Source organism: Helianthus annuus, chromosome 9 (assembly GCF_002127325.2).
Source record: "Helianthus annuus cultivar XRQ/B chromosome 9, HanXRQr2.0-SUNRISE, whole genome shotgun sequence".
Classification (NCBI taxonomy): domain Eukaryota; kingdom Viridiplantae; phylum Streptophyta; class Magnoliopsida; order Asterales; family Asteraceae; genus Helianthus; species Helianthus annuus.
In genome coordinates this window covers 45980890-46007653 of record NC_035441.2, presented here as the reverse complement: position 1 = coordinate 46007653, position 26764 = coordinate 45980890, and the positions used below count along the sequence as shown (strand labels likewise).

The 26764-nt window shown below is 42.3% G+C and overlaps 2 protein-coding genes and 1 long non-coding RNA gene across 6 annotated transcripts; 1 reads left to right on the top strand and 2 right to left on the bottom strand.

Annotated features, from left to right (window-relative positions):
• Nucleotides 1-10615: 10615 nt before the first annotated feature.
• On the bottom strand, nucleotides 10616-15767 carry LOC110877544. Its single transcript, XR_004866425.1, has 4 exons — nucleotides 15381-15767; nucleotides 14538-14574; nucleotides 14096-14199; nucleotides 10616-10960 (listed from the first exon to the last, which is right to left on the bottom strand). It is a non-coding gene; the product is annotated as an uncharacterized LOC110877544 (long non-coding RNA).
• Nucleotides 11182-13879, top strand: LOC110877543 (WAT1-related protein At1g68170). 4 transcript variants are annotated; one of them, XM_022125694.2, is made up of 9 exons: nucleotides 11182-11545; nucleotides 11613-11657; nucleotides 11787-11830; nucleotides 12003-12031; nucleotides 12100-12183; nucleotides 12470-12715; nucleotides 12800-12967; nucleotides 13110-13261; nucleotides 13349-13879. In XM_022125694.2, the coding sequence occupies exons 4-9, from the start codon at nucleotides 12011-12013 to the stop codon at nucleotides 13587-13589; spliced, it is 912 nt and encodes a 303-aa protein (XP_021981386.1). In that variant the 5' UTR covers nucleotides 11182-11545; nucleotides 11613-11657; nucleotides 11787-11830; nucleotides 12003-12010; the 3' UTR covers nucleotides 13590-13879. The 4 variants fall into 4 exon arrangements, with proteins under 4 accessions (XP_021981386.1, XP_021981387.1, XP_035833209.1 ...); XM_022125695.2 differs by having other exon boundaries at nucleotides 12136-12183; nucleotides 13349-13678; XM_035977316.1 differs by having other exon boundaries at nucleotides 11779-11830; nucleotides 12136-12183; nucleotides 13349-13678.
• A 9345-nt stretch (nucleotides 15768-25112) lies between the features above and the next one.
• On the bottom strand, nucleotides 25113-25484 carry LOC110875625. Its single transcript, XM_022123827.1, has one exon. It carries the CDS (start codon nucleotides 25482-25484, stop codon nucleotides 25113-25115), a length of 372 nt encoding a protein of 123 aa, XP_021979519.1.
• Between the last annotated feature and the right edge of the window lie 1280 nt (nucleotides 25485-26764).

The window sequence follows — 26764 nt, the reverse complement described above, 5'->3', positions numbered from 1 at the left end:
ATCCCCCCGTTAGTTTGGAATTTCGTCCCGAAATTCGGTTGTAGCTTCAGTGCTGGGGTTTTCGTTAGGGAACAACTGGGGATACTTGGACTTCATCTGGTCTTCCCGCTCCCAGGTAAACTCTGGGCCACGTCGTGAGTTCCAACGAACTCGCACGAGAGGTATCTGGCTGCGTTTGAGGGTTTTGATCTCTCGATCCGTGATCTCAATCGGTTCCTCAGTAAAGTGTAGCTGTTCATCAATAGTGAGTTCCTTGAAAGGAATTATGAGTGTTTCATCTGACAGACACTTCTTCAGATTAGACACGTGAAAGACATTGTGCACTGCACTCAGCTCTGCAGGCAGGTTCAATCTATAAGCAACCTTACCGATTTTCTCGGTAATTTCGAATGGTCCAACATATCGCGGATTCAGCTTGCCTCGTTTGCCAAAACGAACCACACCCTTCCAGGGTGAGACTTTAAGTAGCACCCGGTCCCCGACCTGGAATTCTAGCGGTTTCCTACGCTTATCAGCGTAGCTTTTCTGACGGTCACGAGCTGCCGCCATGCGTTGCCTGATCTGGGCAATCTTTTCCGTTGTGTCTACCACCAGTTCTGGGCCTGTGAGTTGACTATCACCGACTTCCGCCCAGCAGAGAGGTGATCGGCATTTACGACCGTACAATGCCTCAAAAGGTGCCGCCTGAATGCTAGTGTGGTAGCTGTTATTGTAAGAGAATTCCACCAGCGGTAGATGTTTCTCCCAGTTCTTGCCAAAATCGATCACACATGCCCTAAGCATGTCTTCCAGGGTTTGGATGGTGCGTTCAGACTGCCCATCCGTTTGTGGGTGATAAGCGGTGCTCATGTCCAAACGTGAGCCAAAGGATTTGTGCATAGCTTGCCACAACTCGGAAGTAAAACGAGCGTATCGGTCGGAAATAATAGAAGTTGGCACCCCGTGCTTGGAGACTACTTCCTTTAAATAGATTTCTGCCAAGGTAGAAAACTTGTCTGTTTCCTTAATAGCCAGAAAGTGTGCAGACTTAGTCAATCGATCTACTATCACCCAAATAGTATCATTTCCGCGTTGAGATCTAGGTAGCCCTGTAACGAAATCCATGGAAATTTGTTCCCATTTCCACTTCGGGATTTCTGGTTGCTGGAGTAGGCCTGCTGGTTTCTGATATTCAGTCTCTACTCTTGCACAGGTCAAACATTTGCTAACGTAAGCTGCTATGTGGGCTTTCATGCCAGGCCACCAGTAAGTGGTCCTTAAGTCGTGGTACATCTTATCTGAACCAGGATGTACTGAATAACGGGACTTATGGGCTTCGTCCATCACAAGCTCTCGTAGATCTCCGTAAAGTGGGACCCAAATGCGCCCTGCCACATAGTAGGCGCCGTCTTCTTTTTGTTCTAGTCGTTTTCTCGATCCTCGCAGGGACTCAGCCCTGATGTTTTCCGGTTTCAGAGCTTCAATCTGAGCATTTCGAATCTGGGTAGGGAGATTAGACTGGATAGTAAGTTGTAACGCTCGCATGCGCTTGGGCGTAGTGTCTTTTCGGCTGAGGGCGTCTGCCACGACATTGGCCTTGCCCGGATGGTACTTGATGGCGCATTCATAATCATTCAGGAGTTCGACCCATCTACGTTGTCGCATGTTTAATTCCCTTTGCTTGAAGATATGCTCGAGACTCCTGTGATCGGTGTAAATGGTGCACTTGGTACCGTACAGGTAATGTCTCCATATCTTAAGCGCAAAGACCACTGCTCCTAGTTCCAAGTCGTGCGTAGTGTAGTTCCTTTCATGAGTCTTGAGTTGTCGAGAGGCGTAAGCAATAAATTTGTCGCGTTGCATTAACACGCAACCGAGCCCATGGATGGATGCATCGCAGTAAACCACAAAGTCGTCCGTTCCTTCAGGTAACGAGAGAATAGGAGCACTACAGAGGTTATCCTTTAGTTTCTGAAACGCGGTTTCCTGAGCTTCACCCCATTTATAAACCATACCCTTCTGGGTAAGAGCTGTGAGAGGCTGAGCGATCTTTGAGAATCCCATGATAAATCTTCGATAGTACCCTGCTAGTCCCAAGAATTGGCGGACTTCGGTCGGAGTCTTAGGGGTAGGCCAATTCTTTATGGAGTCGATCTTTGCAGGGTCGACGTGGATTCCATCCTTGTTAACCACATGCCCAAGGAAATGGACTTCTCGAAGCCAGAAGTCGCATTTCGAGAACTTGGCATACAGTTGCTCATTGCGAAGGAGTTCGAGGATAAGGCGTAGGTGCTGTTCATGCTCTTCTTGACTTTTCGAGTAGATCAGGATGTCGTCTATAAACACAATCACGAATTTGTCGAGGTAAGGTTTGCACACTCGGTTCATGAGATCCATGAATACCGCAGGCGCGTTGGTCATTCCAAAGGGCATAACGAGGAATTCATAATGACCATAACGAGTTCTGAATGCAGTTTTGGAGATGTCTTCATTACGGACCCTTAGCTGATGATAGCCCGATCGCAGGTCAATTTTAGAGTAGTTGCTTGATCCTTGCAACTGATCGAATAGGTCGTCGATTCGTGGGAGAGGGTAACGATTCTTGATGGTAACCTTGTTCAGCTCACGATAGTCAATGCACATTCGGAACGTGCCATCCTTCTTCTTAACAAAGAGTACCGGTGCTCCCCAGGGTGATGAACTAGGGCGTATAAACCCTTTATCCAATAGTTCCTGTAGCTGAGTAGAGAGTTCCTTCAATTCTGCGGGGGCCAACCGATAAGGTGCACGAGCTATAGGCGCTGCTCCGGGAGCTAGCTCGATTTGAAATTCGACCTGACGATGGGGAGGGAGTCCAGGTAGTTCTTCAGGGAATACCTCGGGGTAGTCACGCACTACCGGAAAATCTTCAATCCTCTTTTCCTTTTCCTGCGTGTTGGTGACAAGTGCTAAGATAGCGGTGTGCCCTTTTCGTAAACACTTCTGGGCCTTCAAGAAAGAGATAACGCCGGAGATTTCTCTGCCTTTGCCACCTTGTATAATGAGGGGTTTGCCAGAACGGCGGGGAATACGAACTGCTTTCTCTTGACAGAGGATCTCTGCGCGATGCTTGGATAACCAATCCATACCAATAACGACGTCGAAGCTTCCAAGTGTAACAGGGAAAAGATCGATACTAAATGTCTGACCAGACAATTCTAGTTTGCAGCCTTTGATAACATGTGAGGCCTCGATGTTTCTACCATTAGCTAACTCGACGATATGAGGAGAACTTAGTAACGAAAGCGGACGCTTAAGCTTCTTACTAATACGTAGAGACACATAACTAGCATCGGCTCCAGAATCAAATAATACAGAAACATAACGATCATCGAGTAGGAACTTACCCGCCACGACATTGGGGTCATTCCTTGCTTCTCCAGCTCCAATCACAAAAGCCCTTCCTCTAGCACCATTCCCAGCATTGTTGTTCTGATCGTTGTTTCCAGCTCCCTGATTGTTGTTGCGGTTCTGGTTCAGTTCAGGGCAATTCTTCTTGTAGTGCCCCTCGGCTCCACACTGGGAACAACCCTTAGCGTTCCCGTGATGTTGTTGCTGCTGGTTCTGCCCCACGGGACGTGGACTCCTACAGTCCTTGGCCTCGTGCCCCATTTTGTTACATCGCTGACACTGACCTTTCCCACACGGCCCGCTGTGATGTCGATTGCACTTGTTGCACTTGGGGTGGTTACCACGATAGCCACCCTGTTGTTGAGTGCCCTTGTTGTTTTCAGTTTTCCTTTGCTGAGCTGGGGCCTGAGTGGGGTTAGCATCCTTGCTTTGATTTCCTTCCCACTTACGCTTGTTGTCACTAGAAGTTCCGACAGTAGCACTGATCCTTTTGGGCAACCTGCCCTCTTGTACGGCCTGATCAGTAAGTTTGTGAGCAAGTCGAACGATCGGCTGAATGGTAGTGAGGTTGGCTGAAGTTACATGGCTTCGAATTTCTGGGGCCAAACCCTTAACGTACAACTCGATTCTTCGGTACATGGGTCGAGACATGTTTGGGCATAGAGCAGCATAGTCATTGGACAGCTTGGTGTAGGTTTCAATCTCTGACCCAACCATCTTAAGCGCATAGTACTCGTTCTCAAGTTTGTGGATGTCATCCCGGTGACAGTACTCCTCCTTAATCATGTCCTTGAAATCCTCCCATGCCGTAGCATTAGCAGTTTCTAACCCAAACATCTGAATCTGCGCCTTCCACCAGGAAAGCGCGCTTCCTTCAAGTGTAGCAGTAGCAAACTTCACCCAATTTGCAGGGGGACACTCACAGACAACAAAGACAGCTTCAACTTTTTCAATCCAATGCAGAAGACCTATGGCACCCTCAGTGCCGTTGAAAGGGAGAGGCTTGCAATCCATGAAAGTTTTGAAGGTACACACGGGTGGTTGCGCAGGTGCATGCTGACCTGTTCGTGAGAAGCGAAGCGTATAGGTTTAGGGATAAAAGACGATGTGGCGGTAGGATCTAAACATCCTAGGATAACGAGTTTACCTCTAGGGTGAGCTGCGAAAGCTGCAGCCACCGTGTTAAGCAGGATAGTGAATTGAGCCTGAGTCATGTTGATGTTTCCTCTTCCGCGTCCACTCATTGTCTTCATAACCAGAAAACACAGTATGAGTGTGATGTTGTAACGTAGCGAGAATGAGATAGAAGAGGGAAGTGTATCTATCTAATTTAGGCACGCTGGTACGTATAGCAAAGTAGGAAACATAAGGTAAGCAAACAAGTAAACACTAGTCCGAGCCATGAGGTCAAAAGTGTTGAGCCTTGCACTTGGAGTGTAGTGTCGTCGCGAGTCACAGGTTATAGTCTGGTTTTTCCCAAAAAGATTTTCCCCTTTTTAAAACCAAGTTCACTATAACCAATGGCTCTGATACCAATCTGTCACACCCCCAAAATCCACCTGCGGATAACAACCGCTTTGAGGGCGTGACTGACCAGGATCCAGCCACCAATTATACTGAGCATTGAATTAATAGTAGAAATATTTAATATCCAAAGTAGTTAGCAACACCATAGTTAAGTTCGATAATTAGTTTAACAAAACAGCGGAAGCATAAACCAAATAGTTTTAAAGATAGTTCTTAGTTCAAGATAGTTAAACCCAACACACGGGTTTTGACGAACACTACACATCCCCAAGCAGCAGCTCCTGAGTCACTGGTTACCTGCAAAGCATGCAGTAAGGGGTCAACAATAATGCTGAGTGAGTTCACTAGTAGTCCAGTTTTAGTTTACCAAAAACTTAAGTTGTTTAGATAAAGCATTTATAATCACGTTGTGGGGAGCTACCCCATCTGTAAGCTCACTAAACTGTAGATACCGAAACTGTTGACGGAATATATATTCGTGCCCCGAGTCAATGTCTATCGTCATTGACCATGATGCAAGGTCTACTAGTTCACGCCCGATCCCCCCGGTCACGGTGTGAGGTTGTCAAACCTAATAGCGCTATCAACTAATAACCCGTTCGCCCCCGGCGATTAATCGGTACTATAAGCAGGGACTTAAAGTGATAGAGTTTCGTTTAGCATGGCTAGTGTGATTTATAAATAATATCCAAACGTATCTCCCCCGGAGATAGTAATTACCCATTTTGTTTTCCCCCGGAGTAATGGGTCATAAGTGTTTTCCCAAAGTTTGGTAGTTGGTCCGTGTCCCTCCGCGGGACGCATGCTTTTAGTGTGTGAACTCACCTTGGGTTGCTCGGCAGATTAGGTTACTTGTCAAACACGTTGGTTACCACGTCCTAACATGGTTACCGGTATGGGTCAGGTTTGGTGTACAAGCATTCACGTAAAAACTTACACATAACTAACACGTATCATGCATACAAGTAAACAGTGGGTTACTGGGCCGGCCCTATCATTTACGAAATCAAACAGTAACACATAGTCCAGTCAACAGATAGCCCATATTAACACATTCTGGCCCAATAACCAAAGTGGACAGCCCAGTCGCAACCAGGTGGTCTCGAGTCGCAACCAGGTGGTCTCGAGTCGCAACCATGAGGTTTCGGCTTGTCACGCTGTGGTTGCGAGTCGCAACCGCGTGGTCTCGAGTTGTCACGCTGTGGTTGCGAGTCGCAACCGCTGTGGTCTCGAGTTGTCCTGCTATGGTTACGAGTCGCAACCGTCGTAGTCTCGAGTCGCAACCGTTGCAGTTTCGAGTTGTCATGTTGTGGTTGCGAGTCGCAACTGTGTGGTTGCGAGTCGCAATGCTGTCCTTTTCATGTTCACGTGTTGATTCAGATCCATCAGTCCAATTTGTACTATGTAATCAGGCCCAAATCGAGTAATAGCCAATAAGGTTCAACTAACAACTTTTCCTAATCAGTCTATTAGTAAAATAGATCAAACATTGCCCTTTTTGAAATCTTTAAACCATATTCAACAAGTTCATCACAAGTTCATAGTTTTCTAGGGTTTTCACCTTAACATAATCATACATTTTTAAACCGAAAATCACATATTTCATCAAGATCGTCATGCAAGAACAAAGAAGCATACATTTAGTAACTTTAACAAGGCTTGATTGGTTTAAACATTCCTAAACCACTATTCTTTTAGCCATTTAAACATGTTATCAAGCTTTCATATATAAAGGTTTACACCTATAGTCAAACTTCACAAATCATCCTAAGAATCATGCATAACCATTCTAACTAAACACTTGCTAGTTCACTTAATACACATAAAACACATATAAAATAATCACTAACCGGTTGTGAAGAAGGAGCCGAAAACAAAGAAAAGGAACCGAGAAGATGGAGTGTCCGAGTAATGATCTTGTCCGAGATCTAAGCTTGAACCGAAGGTTGGATGAGAATGGATTGTTGTTTGGGGTTTTCTAGTTGAGAGAGAATAGAAGGAGTGTGTTTGTGTGTTGTGTAACAAATGAAGGAAAGTGGGGAAAGGTGGGATTTTATACAAGGTTCCAAAAATGGGCTAAGGGGTTTCGACCCAAACCGGTTACGGCCCACTCGAGACCGAGTGGCCCACTCGTAACCGAGTGGTCTCGAGTCGTGGTCTCGAGTCGTGGTCTCGACTCTTATTCACATATATATAATACATACGTTCAACACATATCATGCAAAAAGATCACGTTTTCATTTAATAACATATATATACAAAAATATTACAAGGTGTTCGTTCGGAAAAACCTAGAGTGTCACACTTTTGCTCGTGTTCTTCCTTTGCCAGCCTTAGCTGTTTAACGCATTCCTTAAGAGCGCCATCCAAATGATTAGCTCTAACTTCAAGAGCCACATTCTGCTGCAAGGCTGCCTCGAGTTCTTATTTCAGTTTTGTAACTTCATTTTCTGTCTTTTCCCAACCTAAAATAAACAATATATTAAATGCATAAAACTTACCACCACTAAAAAATGATCACCCTCTAAGCAATCTGCTAATTAGAAGTCACATATAAATATCAGGAACTGAAAGTTGAGGGGGTTAATGTGACAACCCTCATAATTACATGTATCCATATGATTCATTAATGTTAATTAAAGTGCTTGATGTCTGTGCTGAATTACTTAACTGCTTTCTGATTACTGCGTCATACTTACATGTGCTTTTTAACATACTAGTCTTGTGCAGAAAACTGTCTAAATGGTCCTGTATGCTTTCCTAAGTGTTGGGAATTAAAAGTGTTACAAAAAAAAAGATATATATAGGACACTATATGGAAAAACTTAGCACTTTAACGAACCGGTATCTAACTGAACAACCGGACATTACCCGGAACGCCAAAATATTGTTAAAAACATTGTTTTTATTTTTCTGAGCTAGTTATGGTTCCCGAGCACTATAACACACTACATAAAGCATGTAACACATAAACACTAAACTTTGCAAGTAACCTTCCACTAATTACCATTTACCCACAACAAATTACAACTTACCCTTCCCCCCATTTGTAACCGTCCCCTAGGGACCCCCACACCAAAGATTGGATGTAATCTTTCCTAAATCTCTTAAAAATCTTCTTGGGATTTGCTTGGATGTTGTTGGTACTTTGAGAGACAATGGATCCATTGGGTAATAAGCTTAAGAATTATAAGTAACCACCAACTTAAGCACCATCTTCACACCACACTCTCTTCTCTCCTCCCTCACTAGCTCTCGGTCGAACACCCCTCTTTATACACCCACCATTTTCGATTTTGTTCATCCATTTCAAGTGCTTCCCAAGGTGCAAGGAGGTGGATTAAGAAGCTCGGTGATTGCGGAACTTGAAGGACCTCTACCACAAGCCTTTATCCACTCATTTTTCCCCATTGATCTTCCCTAGCTATAAGCTAGTTGTAAGCTTCTTGTTAATCCTTATTTACTTCATGTTTTTAGTGGTTAATAGATATGTCTTGATGAAATCATATGAACACTAAAAGATCATGCACTTAAACCTTGAACATAAAGCTTTACATAATATGAAAATGGATGAAACAAGATGAAATAATACTAGTATGATATTGTCTTGGTTATGTTGATGATTGGTTGTTGATTTCTTGGTAGTATGATGATAATCATCATATCATATGGAACTTGTTAAATCATGATTGAAAACATGATTTAACAAGTTAGGAGGTGATTAGGGGTTTTCATAAAGAATCACCTCCATATTTAGACATGAACTTGGTGATAAAATGATTTCTTGTAAAAATAATAAACCGAGTGAACTAGTGATCTTGTAAATCTAAAACTTGTGAGTGATTTTCCTAAATAAACCAAGTTTAAAAGACGATTTTCGAAAGATCATGATCCTTACACTATTTTGGAAATAAAGTAAGAATATGGACACTAGTGACACATGAAAATGTTGTAAATAAATATTTTTGTAAAATATGTTCACAAGTTGTGAACATCTAAAAATCCCGAGAATGAGATTTTAAATAAAGTAAACACACTTTGAAGAGTAACTAAACCCACTAAACGCCTTACCAAGTTACTACGCATTTTTATGAAACATCAAGTTCATGTTGGTTTGTAAATGGAATAGTTTGCTCTTGGTAAATGATTGTTGATTGTTTGAATGATTTTTGGAAAAGAAAATGATATGCTTATTAGCATGGACGCCTCCATTTACAAAGGAAACTCTGGCGAAATTTTCTAAAAATTCCAACACATAGAAATTATTCTTCTAACAAGTGTTTACAAATATGTTTTAACTTTGTTTTTCAAAATAAACTTCTCCATGAGTTTTGTTACAAAGATACAAAGTATCGGAGGTTGACTTTTACAAGTAAAATGGATAAATATGTGTTTAGAATATATATTTTTATACTAGAACACTTGTGTGGATACTTGTTTATTTTGTGAGATAGTTATATTATTTGAGGGTAAAATAATATAACTTAACAAAATACTTTGACATTAGATTTGTGTGGTACGTGATAGAAGTAATGAGTAGATAAACCGTACGTAGGATACGTGTTATGCATGCACAAGAAACTGATTATTATCTGTACCTTATTAGGACGTGCTTAATTCCTGATTGTTAGAGTAACTAATCTAACCGAGCAAACCAAGGTGAGTTCACACACTTTCTAAGGCATGGGATTCCCGGTGGTTGGGAATGGGTTAAAGAATTAAAACGGAACCTACATATCCTCCTTGGGTAGGATATGTACCGCCATCCTCCATGGGTAGGATGCCAATATTAATCATGCGTATTCTCCTTGGGTAGAATACGTACGTTCGTCCTCCTTGGGTAGGACAACAACTTTAAAACTTACTAGACAAAACTCTATCGTTAAGTCCCTCATTTTATATCGACTTAATCGCCGAGGCCAATGGCGAGCGGGTCATTAGTTAATAGCGCTATTAGGTTTAACAAACCTCACACCGTGCCAGTCGGACGGGCGTGTACTAATGGACTATGGCAAACTGTCAATGATGATAGACATTGACGTAGGGCACAACTTACTTTCGTTAGTAGTCGATATGGTAACGGTCTAGTGGTTCACATGGGGAAGCCCCCACTGATTATGGATATGGTTTGGGTAATAAAGAAGGAACTGGTTAATCATATTTTCAACTATGGGGTAACCCCCACGACAAGTAAGCCAGCAAAAGACAAACCATGTTTTCGGAAACAACTTAAAACTAAACAACCAACTGTGAACTCACTCAACTCTGTTGTTGACTCGTTGTTACATGCCTTAAAGGTCGTTAGATGCTTATGGAGTTTGCACGAGGAGGAGGTCGTTGTGGGATATGGACTGTTATGTCCCATGCTTAACATTTGAACTTTATGAACTTATAAGACTTATGTTATGGTTTTACATTTTATGCTTCCGTTGTTAACTTAAAGTTAGCTACTTTCTTTTGGTCACCAATTGTATTATGGTGGGTTTTATTTACTTAACGCATGGTGGATTTTAAGGGTGTGACAATTAAAGTGATATTTTACAATATTTTATAGAAAATTAAGGGGGTATAAGTGTAAATTCTGAAAGTTGAGGGGGTGTGATACTGTGATGGCAAAATTATAAAGTAGAAGGGGTTAAGGGTGCTTGGCATAGGTTAACAAACATGATAATGGTTGAAGTCAATGCCATTATGTATACATTCCATCCAAACAAACAAACCCTTAAGCCCTAAAATTACCTTTATCGCGCGATCAAGTGAAACGCTTGCAAAAGTATTTGTGTCTTTTGGATTAATCGTCACTTGCATGACATAATGTGAATGTCCCTCGAATATTGAATACAATACCAACTTTTTTCCCAGTCCCAAAGCTTTATAAGCATGTCATAAGAACATGATAAGATATACGGGAGTGTAGGGTGGACCGCCACACACCGGATATAATCTGTATGGGCCTTGTAAACTTTGACTTTATCCATTGTATTGTAATTGTACACCCGGATAAACATGTCATCTGCATCTGCAACAGCCCACTGCTTGCGGGCTACAAACTTTGCTGATCTGACTGCAAATGCATTATTTAAGCATCAGATAATGTGTTTAACTGTGTATTTAGCATTGCAGTAGTCTGTTAAAATCATGCATTTTTTTTTCAATAAATCAATAGTGAGAGTTTAAAATATAGAAGATAAAAAAAACTATCTATATATCTATATATCTATATATCTATATAAAGCATTTCACATATACAAAATGATAATTTAACATCAATATTTTAAGATGGCAAACTAAAAGTCTCAAACAAAACCCTATATTTTTACATTTTTCTTCCCATTTTGCCCCCTACATCCCCTATTAGATATCTATTAGATATGAAACCTCCATTGAAATTGAATGTTATACAGTCGTTCCCTTTACCCTCCCCATGAGCAGGCTAGCACCCTTCAACGGCCGGAGAAATCAAGAGTTCCTATAATAAACCCGTTTTCCGTTATAGATTTGCGCCTATATATGAGCTATTATCGCTGCCGTTCACGGAGGGAGAGAGAGAGACACTCAGATGCCAGACAAAACACCGGGCGTTGCACACCTGCACCCCGCTTCGCCAGTCGCCGCTGCACCGACAACGGTGTAGAAATTAACTTTCGAGGTAATAGCTTTCATCACCCAACTAAAATTTTGGGACATTCTCGATGACAACAGTGAATTCCGTTTAGGTTTCCGATCACCCCTGTTTCTCCTTGGCCTCTTCCCTCTTTCTGGTACGTCTCTTCCGCCAGCCACCTCTCTAATTAAGATTATCAAGATATGATTTACAGTTGTGTAATTTTATTTGCATTTGTTTGATTCTTGGTTTTGGTGTTTGATTTTGGGTTTTCTCTGGTTTCAAGGCATCAAACGATTGCAACAACAGACCATCAACAACAATCATCAAGTAAGTGAATAACAGATTGATCATTCACTTTGTATCGTGTATAATACGTTATGAACGTAATTTGAAAGTTGCAATGCTCAATTTGGATGAATTGTTACTCTTGTAGTAATAAAATTTGGCAATTTTATTCTTTTGGTCTGACTTTTATGCTGAATTTGTACTTTCTTATCAGGAGCTACAATGGTTTCCGGAAAGAAGACTGTAAGTGTGTTTTTATGATCCAGTGTTGTATCGTATTTGTTAGACCTGTTTGTTATGAGTTTATATAGGATTTGCTGGCTGTTTTGATGCAATACTTTATAAAGATGTACATATTGGGATCGAACCATCAACTGCAATGCAACACCAAATATGTATGTCTCTTATGTGCTTTGATTTATTCAATTTCTCATAATTAAGATTATCAAGATTATGAAAAACTTTCGCTAATAACATTGTCTACAAATTGTGAAACATCATCATAATCATATAAGTATACAACTCTTATATGAGGTGTTTCAAACCAATTTTAAGTAGTAAAATACGGGAATTAAATTAAATACATTATATGCATAGTGCTTTAATTGTAATACAATATATTATGGTATCTTTTCTTTTCAAGGTGATCAATAAATTTGAAATTGATAAATGTTGTTTCAGGATGGAAAGGCTGGGTTGGAAGACAACCCCTGGTTCAACAAAGATTATGGGATCTGCGTTAGGGGTTGGTGGGGCATGTGGTTGACCTTTTACAAGGGAGTTGACATTCACTTGTGGAAAACCAATGTTAACCTTTTAAATGGTCATCATCATTCATCACATGTTCTATATTCAAGCAATAGAGTCATGGGTTCCTTATTGGCCATCGGTAGTTCCATAAGTTATTCTATCTGGTTGATCATTCAGGTTAGTTAAAACTTGACATTGTACAATTTTTGTTTCCATTTTGACAACAAGGATTTTATATATAATAGTTTTTGTGTGTTGTAGTTTGAACAGACAAATATGCTTAAAACATACCCTTGCCCGTATTCGGTAACTGTTATCACATCGACCATGGGTGCGGTTCAAGCACTTGTGTTTGGGCTATGCACCGAAAGACATTGGGGTGATTGGAAGCTCGGTTGGAATGTTAGACTTCTAACGGTAGCTTATTCAGTATGTACTTAAACACAATCATTGTGCTATACATACTCGAATGTCAGAAGTATCCTATATATACTGAATAAGTCAATATTTTCTACACATGATATATAAAATCATATAATTTAAAAACTGATATATACAAATATTTTGTTAGGGCATGTTGGCTTCTGGACTAATGTTTACATTCGTCACAAGGTGTATGCAAATGAGAGGTCCACTATTCGTATATGCTTTTAATCCTCTTTTGCTTGATCTTGTGGCGATAGCTGGATCATTGGTCTTGAATGAAAGCCTACACTTAGGAAGGTAAATATGGTCATTTAAATCTTGTTTAATTGCACTAGACAATTTTAAAGTTGTATTAAAAAGGGGTTGGTTTCATTCTTGTTACAGTGTGTTGGGTGCGATATTGATAATATTTGGATTATATGCCGTATTATGGGGCAAAGGCAAAGAGGTAAAGAAGGTGGCTCAGTTGTGTCAGATAAGAGAACCAAGCATTAGAACGAGTGACGGTGCCATTGATGGTGAATCAGAACACTCGAGTTTTGATGTTGATGATAGTGATTCGAAACATTCAAGTGTACGAAGTGCGAATGGAGAATTAAGACGTGTTGAGGTTGTTGTGACATGATCAAACAAAAAATGTTTATATGGTGTTGAAGAGCACATATATGATGCAAGAGTAAAAATTGGTAGCTTAGGGAGGTTGCATTATGATAACGAGAAGTCAAAATTTAAACTTGCATTTATTTAAAAACAATTGTTGTTAAAAGAAGAAAACACAAATAAATGAGGTTTTAATATTGACTTCTGGCTAAGTTTGGGTTTCTAGCTTTGGTGGTTATCCATTGATGCTAAAAAATATTAAATTTTGTTTTTGTTTCCTATAGGCTTTAGCTAATATTGAAATAGCTTACTCTTGGTTGTGCTGTGTATTGTGTTTCTTAACTATATCATATTGGCATACAATAGTTATATGCTTTTACAAATGTGATGTTTCAGGTAATATTTTTCTTTGTCATCGTAAAGTTTAAGTCAATCAACTTGTGGAATTTGTATGAGGGTCGGATCTTCCTTCAGTCTGACTTGGTAAGTAGGGTACATGTCAAAGCTAGAGCAAATGTAGGGAAAACTTACATCCCAATAATAATGCCCATGTTTCCTCCATGTGTTTTCGACTCTGCCGCAACGCACTCTCGACTCCGCCGCAACGCACTCCGCCGCAACGCGCGGGTTTCCCACTAGTTATTTAATGAAGAATGACAGTCAAGTTGACTGAGTCAACTAATAATTCCAATAACCCAAAAATTCAATATATTATCAAACAGATTAAACGAAAATCAATATCATATTTTGCTTTGATATCATAATAATTTTCTAAAAAGTTTCCAATAAAATAGTTAGTAACTGAAAACTAAACAAATATATCCTGAAACTAAAAATATTTAAAAAAGTATTATATACATTAAAAACAGAGTAAATTATAAACTAAATCAATTTAGTGGGTGCAATTAATCAACATTGCATTCAATTTGAAAGAAAAAAACATATTTTAACTAAAGCATAACAGATCACTTACCTGGTAACTCAGTAACCTCAAAGGACTTTGCTATTTCCTGCAATATGCAAATGATATGAGGCGTACATTAGATAATGGAATTGAAAATTCGGTATTTCTATTATAAGAAAATAACGAGAAAACAATCTATTATATACCAGGTGATAGCAGCTATTTCATCTACCATGTTACCATAATTAAACAAAACTAATGAAAATACAAGACTCCCTTTCTGTAACACATTTGAAAGTACATCAAAACAAACCGCTACTCATGTATTGTCAACTATGCTTAACCATATATCTACAAAAGGCTACAAATATAACTCAATTTATGAAGGCGGGGATCAGAGGACTATCATTCCTTTCTATAAACTGTATGAAGTGAAAATTTGAACCCTAAACTCCATGTGTCATTTGTATTCAACTGTGTTACTCCTTAATACAAGATAAACTACATCTTAACAATCAATGTACATTTAATTTAATGGGACAACTGAACTCGAAACACTATTAGAATCTTTTTTACTTTAAACACAACTTGCGCCACATTTAAATTGTTACAATTGTCTCGTAAGTGATATTTTACAATATTTTATAGAAAATTGAGGGGGTATAAGTGTAAATTCTGAAAGTTGAGGGGGTGTGATACTATGATGGCAAAATTATAAAGTAGAAATGGGAATTCCTTCACAACCCTAAATTCGAAAACAAATTGAAATTATTCAATCAATACGAACTGAACAAAGGAAATAACATCTAATCCACATAAAGAAACCAAATGTAACCTGTATTGCAAGCAAATAACAAATTAAAACGAATCTATTTCTCAAAATGAAAACAAATCTGAATCGATTGATGATACCTTTAACTGGAGACCTAGAAGATGAAATTAAAGTTGAAATAGAGTATGAATGAAGGGTTCAAAACAGCAACAGAAGTTGTAAAGAAGCTTGTGGAAGCAACATCAATGGCGGATTGGTGGGAATAAGATGAAGCATGTGATGGCAGAGGAGGGACTTTTTAAAAGAAAATGAAATGGAATTCCTTCACAACTTGATGAGGAAGAACAACATGGCTATGAATCACAAATCAAAAGCAATTATCACAAACTATTTGTTATGGGTCGAGGTTAACTGTAGTGGCAAAGTCAAATGGGGTGCACATGATTATATGGGAGCTGCACGTATACATGAAGCCATGATCTTCATGCATGACTTTTGGTAGTTAGTTAGTTGTTTATTTATTTAAGTATATTTCCTATTTTGCATGTGTGAAATAAGGGAGATATTGGGGATGCCCATGATCCCACGTTCGTAGTAGTGTTTGTTTATTTCTGTTATTTGTAACCCTTTATAAGGGGAGTTCATGATTGGATAATATAGGCAGAAAATTAATCTCAAGTATCTCTTTAAAATTCTATCAAGTTCCTTTCTATTTTCTTAGGCCAATCGATTATCGGTTGGAACCACATCAGTGGTATCAGAGCTGTCGTGATCCCCCTGGACCAATGGCTGCTCAAACTCTATCCGAAATCAGGTTCTATCAATGGATGAATGAATCCCTTGTGAGACTCGAATCTCAGTTGCAAATTGTCTTCAACGAATTTCGATCGTTCTGAACTGCGTGGGAAGCCCAATCTCCTACATTTCCACCACGTGTTTCTAACACAACACCGCCAGTCCCGTCACCCGTTGCCGCCTCACCACCACCAACAACTTCCATCAACCCATCACAGCCAGCCGTTACAACTCTACTACACACCTTACCACCACCACCACCAAAACAAGCCCCTTCAACCAACTCTTCGACACCAAAAACAATGACCATACCAACACTTATTGCCGCTTCCACCACCGTGCCACTATGTACTCCGCCTACACCTAAAATAGTCCAGCAGCACACACCATTCTCTAAACCCGTATCGAAACCCGCCCAAAAAACCACACCATTCCCCGTTGTAGCCATGTTAAAACTCATACCCTCACCCTTACCGGAGCCAAATGACGCACTATCCGTGGTTCCGAACCTGTGGAAGCAAGTTATGAAATCGATGTTTGCAAAGGACGTGAAGATAGCGCTAGATGAAACAATCAAGAGACGCGAGTGGCGTCCACCATGGCGTCTTGTTAACAACCGATCAGATGTCACCGTGATAACCGAGTGGCGCCCGCCATGGCCTAATTAGTCGCCTTGAGGACAAGGCGAGTTCGAGCGGGGTGGATTGTTATGGGTCGAGGTTAACTGTAGTGGCAAAGTCAAATGGGGTGCACATGATTATGGGAGCTGCACGTATACATGAAGCCATCAATCGGTTGATAGATAATCTGTTGAGTGGATCAAACTCAAAAAGAAATTAGGAAGAAACCAGACTTGAGATAATCTCTAATATTTTTCATTCATACCATAATCTAAATATCTATGGCTTATATATAGCCTTACAGTTACAATGTTAAGTAAACAAAATGATTAACTGCAACTAAGAAAAAACCATCATAACTATCCCACTATCTAATCATGCAGATTAATAATAATACTATTGGCTAATGAGAGCTATTCTATGCAACTATCCTTGACTTGTGAACGTGGTGTGCATGGCTTGTAGAACATGGCACACATCATTAATCGTAACAATGATCCAAAGAAAATAGATAAGAACTTGATAGAAAACAAGACTTTTGAAAGTGACTAATTTATTTCTTCATTCATAATCCTAACTTAGAAACATAAATGACTTTATATAGCCTTAAAAATAAATAACCAATACTACCACTAACACCACTACCATAACTAAAAACATGCAACATAAAGGAAACAAATAATTGCAATACAGATGCATGGACTTCGTGGGTACCTCATGGGTTGACTGAATAAGGCACACATCACTATTCAGAATCTTGATAATTAAACTAACCGATTATAGACAAAACAACCAAAATCGAAGTAGACGTCAGCAGTGAATTAGGGCTTCAATCGAGCCGATAGCAAAAGAAAAGTAAAAAACTTACCCTTGAAACTCCGATTGTAACCAAATTCGTCAGAACCCTTCATCCTTCTTTCAATTATGAGCAAATCGAGACCTCACAGCCTCTTGTCATTCGATTGTAGGCCCCAACCACAAAAGAAGCCATCCATCTTCTACCACTCTAAATGTCATCCACCATCGCCGCCGCCAGTGGCCATTCCATTTGAGAGAAAGGGGCAAATGCAGATCTAGATGTAGATCTGATGGAATTTGAGAGAGAGAAAGAGAAGAGGAGGGTTTGAATTTAGGGTTAAAAATCGCCAGAGAGAGAAGAGGGAAAAATGGATCTGATGTTTGTGATGAGATTGGGCGGGATTCATAATACATATCCCTATGTCTTTTTAAAATTCAAATTATTTAGATTAATAGATTTTTATATCTATATATAAATCCGAATTATGACATCAGCGTAGACTATGTGGCATGCCTGAGAGACTGACACGTAAGCAAACTTACATCAGCTCATAATCTCTTATTATAGATAGTATAGATGTCATTTTAGGGATCAAGCCATGTGGAAATGGCTCAAGCCATGTGGAAAGGTCTCAAGCTATGTGGAGAAAAGTCTCAAGCCATGTGGGGAAAAGTCTCAAGCCATGTGGAAAGGTCTCAAGCCATGTGGAAACGTCTTAAGCCATGTGAAAACGTCTCAAGCCATATGAAGCCGTGTGGAAACGTCTCAAGCCATGTTAAGACGTCTCAGCTAAGACTTTTGAGACGTTTCAGTGTTGTCAGACACGTGGCAGCCAGTGATTGGTCCATTGTCAAGACATTTTAGCAATGTGGTAGCGTCTCTACAAGACGTTTCCTTTGGCTAGTTTCGAAATGTTGACCAATTCTTGGCTAGTTTCGAGATTAAAATATAATCTATAAAGTGAATAGGGGAGAATTAAAAAACTTAAGGAGGCATTGAAGAGTGTGATGTGACAACCATAGTTCCATTCTTTGAATAACAATATTATTACTAAACTAGCAAGACGCTAAAAAAGGCTAGAAAAAGAACGAACAAAAGCATTACATGATAAGTAAGGGATTTTTCGACCAACCCACTCAACTAATGTTCACCTTTTGTTGAAACACTGGTTAACACAAGGATAATCAATGGGGTTATTTCGTCTGTGGGGTTCAACCTCTTTTCTTGTTCGCAACAATGGCTGGAGATCTGCAAAACAGTAAACACCGTTAGTCTCGTTAAGAGGGGGAGAAGGGGGGTTTCCCTCTTAACCAGGCTCCGGCGTGAGATAAGTACTGTTCTGAGAGAAATAAACAGTGTGTGTATAGAGTGAGTATGGAGAGTAAAAAAAGATCCTGAACCTGAATGATGAAGGGTCCTATTTATAGCCGGAAGGTGAAGAAGGAAGGAGCGGCTGTGCCAGCTGTGGGCGCGTGCCAGCTGTCCGACCAGGGGGAATATCCTCTTGGTCTGCTCTGTCACGGCAGGTGTAGTGGTACACGTGGCGTCGTTACATTTGTCCACGCTGGATACCTCGTACTGGCGTCGTCAGCCCTGCTCCCTGATTTGTCGCAGGCCTATGTGGCGTTCTGCGTATGGTTACACGTGTTGTCCTTTATGTCGGATAGAGCATCTTTGGTGCCAGCTACGAGTCTTCCAGAAGCTTCTAGAAGCTTCTGGATTGCTACGCTGATGTGGACGCCTTGTATGCTCAAAAGTGGTGTGGTCCCTACCATGTAGGCAGGGAATTGGGACCATACCTCTTCAAGTCCCCCCAGTCCAGTGTGCCTTCTAGTTGAGTTGATCGTCTAGGAGGGATTCTGGACTTATGAAAATAGTGAGCTTTTGCGGCGCGTGGAGTTTTTTGGCTTTTTTGGAAAAGGTGAGCCAAATGGACGCATCGCGCATGGGTTTTGGCCCTTTGGAAAAAGTGAGCCAAATGGACGCATCGCGCATGGGTTTTGGCCCTTTGTAAAAAGTGAGCCAAAGGGACGCATCGCGCATGGGTTTTGGCCCTTTGTAAAAAGTGAGCCAAATGGACGCATGGCGCGTGGGTTTTGGCCCTTTGAAAAAGTGAGCCGAATGGACGCATTGCGCATGGGTTTTGGCCCTTTGTAAAAAGTGAGCCAAAGGGACGCATCGCGCATGGGTTTTGGCCCTTTGTAAAAAGTGAGCCAAATGGACGCATGGCGCGTGGGTTTTGGTCCTTTGAAAAAGTGAGCCGAATAGACGCATCGCGCATGGGTTTTTGGCCCTTTGGAAAAAGTGAGCCAAATGGACGCATCGCGCATGGGTTTTGGTCCTTTGTAAGAAGTGAGCCAAATGGACGCATGGCGCATGGGTTTTGGCCCTTTGATGTTTCCTTCTGATGGAAGTTTGGTGGTTATGGGGAAGTGTTTGGTGTGACTGTCTGACATCCCTGTCTTATCGGAGGTGAACAGTTGCTTTTTCAGTGACTTTCTGTCACGTCAGGCGGCCTTGTCGCCCATGCTTCCCGAAAAAAGAGCTGGCGTCTTCTCTCTCTTCTGACGTGTCACTCCTTTATTGGTTGCTTTTTAAAAGCTCTGACGGTCCACTACCCATCGCATTAAATGCGATGGGTATAAATAGGAGGCGGTTACCCTTTCTCCTTTACATTTTTCAAATTTCAAGTCTGTTTTCCATCTATCTTCTTCCCTTATTCTCCGTTCTTCTATAATTTTCTTGAGTTCTTATCTCCCACTTCTTGGTGCCTACACCATGTCTGAGAAGAACCCTACTAGTCGGAAAAGAAAATACAAGGGGAGGGCCCCTCCTGGTCCTGACCAGGCGGTCATTAGTTGGAAGGAGGAGGAGTTCAATAATCTGGTTGGGGGTATGGGTTTCCGTCCCGAGTGGGGAGCCCAGTATCCTCCTGTTGGTTCTACTGCCCTGGACGCTCCTCCGGGCCATATTACGCTATATGCTGCGTTTTTCCGGGAAGGTAGTTTCAGATTACCTATTACAAAGTTCACCGCTTCTGTGTTGAGGGGTTATGGGCTTCATATTTCACAAATTAATGCGATTGGGCTTCCACGCATTACCCATTTTGAATACGTCTGTAGGGCTTATCGTATTGAGCCTACTTTTGAGATGTTTAACGTATTTTATAGTGTTACCTACTCCAATGGTTTCTATTCGTTTCAAGCACGATCAGGTGTTGCTCCGGTGTGCTCTGTGCCTTTGAAGAGTCTTCATGACTGGAAACAGAAATTTTTCTACATCCGCCGCGGTGTGATTCCGATAGACATGCCTTATCGGCAGGCGACCCAAGGGGTTCCAAGGGTAGACGTTATGGAGGATTATGGTGCTCAGGATTGGTTCAAGAGGATAACCCAGAAGGCGACTGCTATTTCTCAACTGGATGAGATGGCCTTGGTTGGTGCTGGGATGAGTTTGTTGTGGGTGCCCAAGAATCCGTTGGGTCATCCTGTGTACAGTTATCGGGGCAAATGTATGTTTCTTTCATAAGTTACCGCTGAATTATTTTCCTTTATGTTTATTATGTTTTCTTATTTTGTTGCCAATTTGCAGTTGGCTACAGCTTGTTGAATGCCTTGGACCCTAAAGCGGCGGGTGCCATAGTTGAAGCTATCCAAGCTGAGGGGAACCCGACGTGGTTAGACCAGATCCGGGGTCGTTTTTTGCATCCAACCGATGATAGCTTGAGTAGATATGCTAACGAAGTTTTAGGTGAAGATGCTTGGGATGACTCTGTCGACTCGGGTCGAGAGGAAGTCATTGTCCTTTCGAGTGGAAGTTCTGACCAAAACTTTGAAGATCTAACCTCTCATTGCGCGCGTGCAGGTACCGCACATGTTGATGTTGCTGAGCCCGTGCACGAGGTTGTTGGTGATGATGATGATGTAGAGGTGTCTGTTGACCCTTCTGCTCAGTTGGAGTCAAGGAAAAAGGCGAGAACTGATAGGTCTGGAAGGAGAGAGGGGAAGCCTGAGGGTAAAGCTGCTAGTTCTTCTCGTAAGCGACCCTCTACTCTTCCTTGTCTAGATTATGTGGTAGTTTCTGACACGTTGTCTGGCCTAGGGGCTGGTGAGTGGGATCGAGAATCCGATCCTGACGATGGTGCTACTTTATCTGAGCACATGAAGAAAAAAGCCTTTGAAGATCAAAAACGCCAACTTGATGAGCAAGCTGCTGCCCTTCTTGCTGCCAAGAAAGCAAAACTTCACAAGGAAGCCCCCCAGCACCTTCTGAATCTGAAATTGATCTTGGTGTTTTTAGCGGGGGTCGTGGGAATCTGCTGGAGGAGCTTTATGCTGCATCTGCCCCTCCTACTGGTAATTGGCTTTTGATTGCCTGTTGTCTTTTCGTTTTCTTCGAGTTGTTTTTAATTTCTGTTTCATGACAGCGGCCAAGTTTGGCAAGAAACCTCGTATGGTGGATATTTCTCAAATTACGCCACCTGCTTCTCCCCCATCGAGGACAGTTGGTTTGACCCCTCCTCGTGATGATGTTGATGTGAGCACAAGGGGTGGGGAAGGGTTTACTGAGGGAGTGGTTGAAGGAGGTGCTGATGCTGGAGGTGATGGTGGAGGTGATAAAGGTAAGGGTGTTGAAGTGGAGATGGAGTCTAGTGAGACTACTCCACAACAAACCATTTATACCAAACGTCCTTCTGGTGGAGGTGGGGCTACTTCTGGTGTGGTGCGCAGCCCACATCTTGAACATGACCCTGCTGATTCTTGGGGTAATCCAGCTTGTGATGACTTACCTCATGCCCCGCGCTGGAACCTTACCCAGGGCTCCAGGATGAATGATGTCAACAATTGCCACGAGTTTTTTGCTATGTCCCTTCCTCCTGCGGAGAGAATGTTTCAGAAGAACCGCAATCGTTTCGCCCTGTTGGACGATCACGTTCGTGCTGGGGTTAATTTCTTTGCTACTTTTCAGGAAATTCTTCGCGAGTGGCGGTCAATGGGGGAAGAGACTCTTGAGTTTGAGGAGTCGAAGAAGTTATTTGCTGAAGAGAAGGAAAAATTTAATGCGGAGAAGAAAGGTCTGCAGTGGAGGGTTGCTGATGCGGAAAAGAAACTTGAAGAGCAAAAACTGTTGAATGAGCAGAAGCAGAAGGATTGGGAAACCGCATGCGCGCGCACGAATGTTGAGATGCAATCTCAGCGTGATGCGATCGTGCGGTTATCTGGTGAAAAAACAGATCTTGCTGAAGAGGCTTAGCAGGCTCGAGTTGCGTTCGAGAAAAAAGAGAAAGAGTATGTTGATCGGATCGATAAATTGGAGGTTCTCGTCCAGCAGAAAGTGGCTGAGTGTGAGGCTGCGCAGCGCCTTCTTGATGAAAAGACAGCGGAGTGTCAAGCTTCTGAGTTTCTTGCCGAAGAGGCATCTGTTGACACCAGATTGTTGCTTTCTCGTGGTGTACCCTTGGTAATTTCTTTTGCTCTTTCATGTTCTTTTATTTTTGTGGTTTTATATTTGATTACCTTGCTTTATGCAGCTTGCTGACCAGATTCTAAATTCCCCTGAACTTGCCACGTACATGTTTGAATTGGGCCAAGCGGGTTACAATAGCGGTCGTAAGTTTGGGTATGCTGAAGGCAAGGCTGCAGCTCTCGACAAGGAAAAAGATTATTACTTTGAGTTGTATAAGGAAGATTGTGATGGTGCTTATGCGGCGAAGTGCAAGGCGTTTTCGACTCTTGACTTTGCCGTCGTCCGGGCGGCACAGAAGTTATCCCGGAAGCCAGATGGAGTTGCCTTGTTGAAGAAAGCCTTGGGGGAAGATGGTGATGCAGCAGGAGGTGCTGGCACTAGTCAAACTTGATCGACGCGCTCCGGCCTGTGCGCCGTGTATGGCTATGAATAGGCCTGTAATGTTGGCTGTTTTAAGACAATTTTAATTTTGTTTACCCGTGTATGTACGTGATCTTCTGGTGAATGTTTTTATCGCTTGCTTATGTTTATGCGAATTTTGTTATCGTCATAATATGTGCATGTTTAATTACTTTGATCAGGTGTCACGAATGAATGATGGCGCTGACAGGTGATGTTGTGTTACTACAACGTTTTATTCTGTCGTTTGAACGTGTGCGCTTATAGGTGACATACGAAGTGATCGAGTTGCAGGTTATTGTGTGAGCTCAGCTGTGATCAGCCTTGGGAGCAATACAATGTTTAGTTACCTTGCTATCGATATTTTCGTGTTTATGTGGGCGCGAAGTTATGTTTTGGCGTTTTGTAGGCTTTGGTTGTGTTTCTGACCCGGTTGTTCACTTGGTTGTGACGAGCCTTGGAGGTCTACAACGTTTCCTATGGTCGAGCCATTGATGTTTTCGTGTACGCCCGAAGTAATAAATGCTGTTGTGACAAGAAATTTGCATGAAATAAAAGTAGCCAAACACTTCTTGTATTAAAGTAAATGTGTTGGCTGTACGCCCTTTACGATTACATGGTTGTGTTACATGTAGCACTTTCGGAGTTGTTGGGCATTCCAGGTTCGTGGAACCTCTTTGTCGTTGATGGTGCGTAGTTTGTAGGTTCCCTTGCCGAGCACTGCATCGATTATGTACGGGCCTTCCCATTTTGGAGCCAGTTTTCCGGGCTTTTCTGTGTTGGAGGATTCATTGTCCCTTAAGACATAGTCTCCTGGGTTGAAAGTGCAGACTCGGACTCTGGAGTTGTAATATTTCTCCAGCTTCGTTTTGTATTTGGCCTCGTTGATTGCTGCCATCTCTCTCCGTTCTTCTAGGAGGTCTAGGTCGATCCTCCTTTCTTCTTCATTGTTGATTACATTCATGGAGAGCATCCTTGGAGATGGCAGCCCGATTTCTGCTGGGATAACAGCTTCAGACCCATAGACCAAACTGAACGGCGTTTCACCGTTGCTTGTTTTTGGCATTGTTCTATGGGCCCACAGTATGCTTGGTAGTTCGTCGACCCAGCCTCTTCGTTTCTCGCCGAGCCTTGCCTTGATACCATCAACGATACTTTTGTTGACTGCCTCTACTTGACCATTCCCTTGCGGGTGCGCAACCGAAGAGAAGGTATGCTTGATGTGTAGTTCTTTGAACCATGGGTTCGAGGTCGTCTGCTGCAAAGTTAGTTCCATTATCGGTGATGATTCGGAGAGGTAAGCCGAACCGGCATATGATTTGTTCCCATATGAATCGTTTGACGACTGCCGATGTGGTTGATGCAAGCGCCTTTGCTTCTACCCACTTGGTGAAGTAGTCCACCGCGACTATTATGAACTTGACTGCCCCGGGTGCTTCTGGGAAAGGGCCTACCATGTCTATGCCCCATTGTTGAAAAGGCCATGCGGTTGTCACGGGTAGTAGTTCGTTCTTGGGGCGCATGGTCTTTGGCGCATGTCTCTGACAGCCACTGCACTTTCTCAATTCTTTCACAGCATCAAAATGCATCCCGGGCCAGTAGTATCCGGCATTCATCACCTTTGCCACTACCATTCGAGGCCCGGCATGGATACCACAAATTCCTTCATGCACTTCCCGGATCAGGTAATTTGCGTCTTCGGTGTCAACACATCGTAGCAGTGGGCCAAGATACGACTTTCGGTACAGTATCCCATCTGCCATCTGATAGTGTTCTGATTTGTATTGGATCTTTCACGCCTCGGCTTTGTTTTCTGGAAGTATCCCAGACTGCAAGTACATGATTATCGGCGTCATCCAGGACGTTGTTCCTGTCTGGATAACGCTTACTTCTCTGAGTGGAACGGATGGGCTGCTTAAAACCTCTATGCGCACGTCCTTCGCTAGGTGCTGGAAGCTTGTTGATGCGAGCTTGCTTAATGCGTCCGCCGGCTTGTTTTCGCTTCGGTTTATGTGGTGCACCTTGTAGGAATAGAAGGTTTGTAGCAACGTTTTCGCTTGGTTGAGATAAAGTGCCATTATATCGCCCTTGGCTTCATATTGACCGTTGATTTGGCCTGCTACTAACATGGAGTCCACATGCGCTTCGATGTGTCGGACCCCCATTTTGATTGCCAATCTCAGGCCAGCCAGGAAGGCTTCGTACTCGGCTTCGTTGTTTGTGCTTTTGAAGTCCAGGCGTATGGCGTATGCGTATGTGAATTCATGTTTGTCTGGGCTTACCAGCCTTAGTCCCGCGCCTGCTCCGTCTTCATTAGATGCACCATCTGTTTACAACAGCCATGTCTCCTCTGTTTGCTTTTTCTCAGCTTTCTCCATCGCTTTACATTCTCTGTCTTTGTCGTCTGGGACTTCCGTCATAAAATCTGCCAAGACCTGGCCTTTGATTAATGGTCTTGGTCTGAAAACCACATTATGACCCCCCAGTTCTATTGCCCATTTAGCTAGCCTTCCTGATACTTCTGGTCTTGCAAGGATATTTCCAATGTTGTAGTTTGTTAGCACGTGGATGACATGATTGGCAAAATACATGCGCAGCCGTCTTGAAGCGTGAATTAGCGCAAGGACTAGCTTCTCCATGATTGCATACCGAGTTTCTGGATCGGTCAAGGTTCGCGACATATAGTAAACTGGTGTTTGAATACCTTGACGATCGACGAGTAATACGGCCCCGACTGCCCTGTCGGAAGCTGACAGGTAGAGTACCAAAGGTTCTCCCTTGTTTGGTGCGGTTAGTGTTGGCAGTCTTATGAGGCAATCTTTCATCTCGCGGAACGCACTCTCTGCTTCCGGAGTCCATTGGAACTGGCTTTTCTTCATGCAATTGCGCAAGGTCTTGATGAATGGGAAGGATTTTGCAGCGTGATTAGCTAGGAAACGATTGAGTGCGGCTAATCGTCCTGCTAGTTTTTGCATGTCTTTGATGTTTGCTGGTGAGGGCATCCTTTCTATGGCTTGGACCTTTTCTGGATTTACCTTAAAACCATCCTTTGTGACAATGAAGCCCAAGAACTTCCCTTCTTCCATTCCGAATGAGCACTTTGCTGGGTTCAGCTTGATACTTACGCTGCGCAGCGTATTGAAGGTCTTCTGGATGTTTGCCAGCATCGCGCTCTCCTCCTTGCTCATGATTACCAGATCATCCATGTACACTTCTATGTACTTACCAATGGCGTCACTGAATGTTTCATTCATCAACCTTTGGTATGTTGCGCCTGCATTCTTTAAGCCGAAAGGCATCTTGGTGTAGCAATACAGCCCCATTGGTGTGCGAAATGCGGTTTTATCTTCGTCTTGAACGGCCATTTGAACTTGGTGGTACCCTTTGTAGCAATCCAGAAAGCATTTCCACCGAAATGTTGCCAAAGAATCGATTTTCTCGTCTA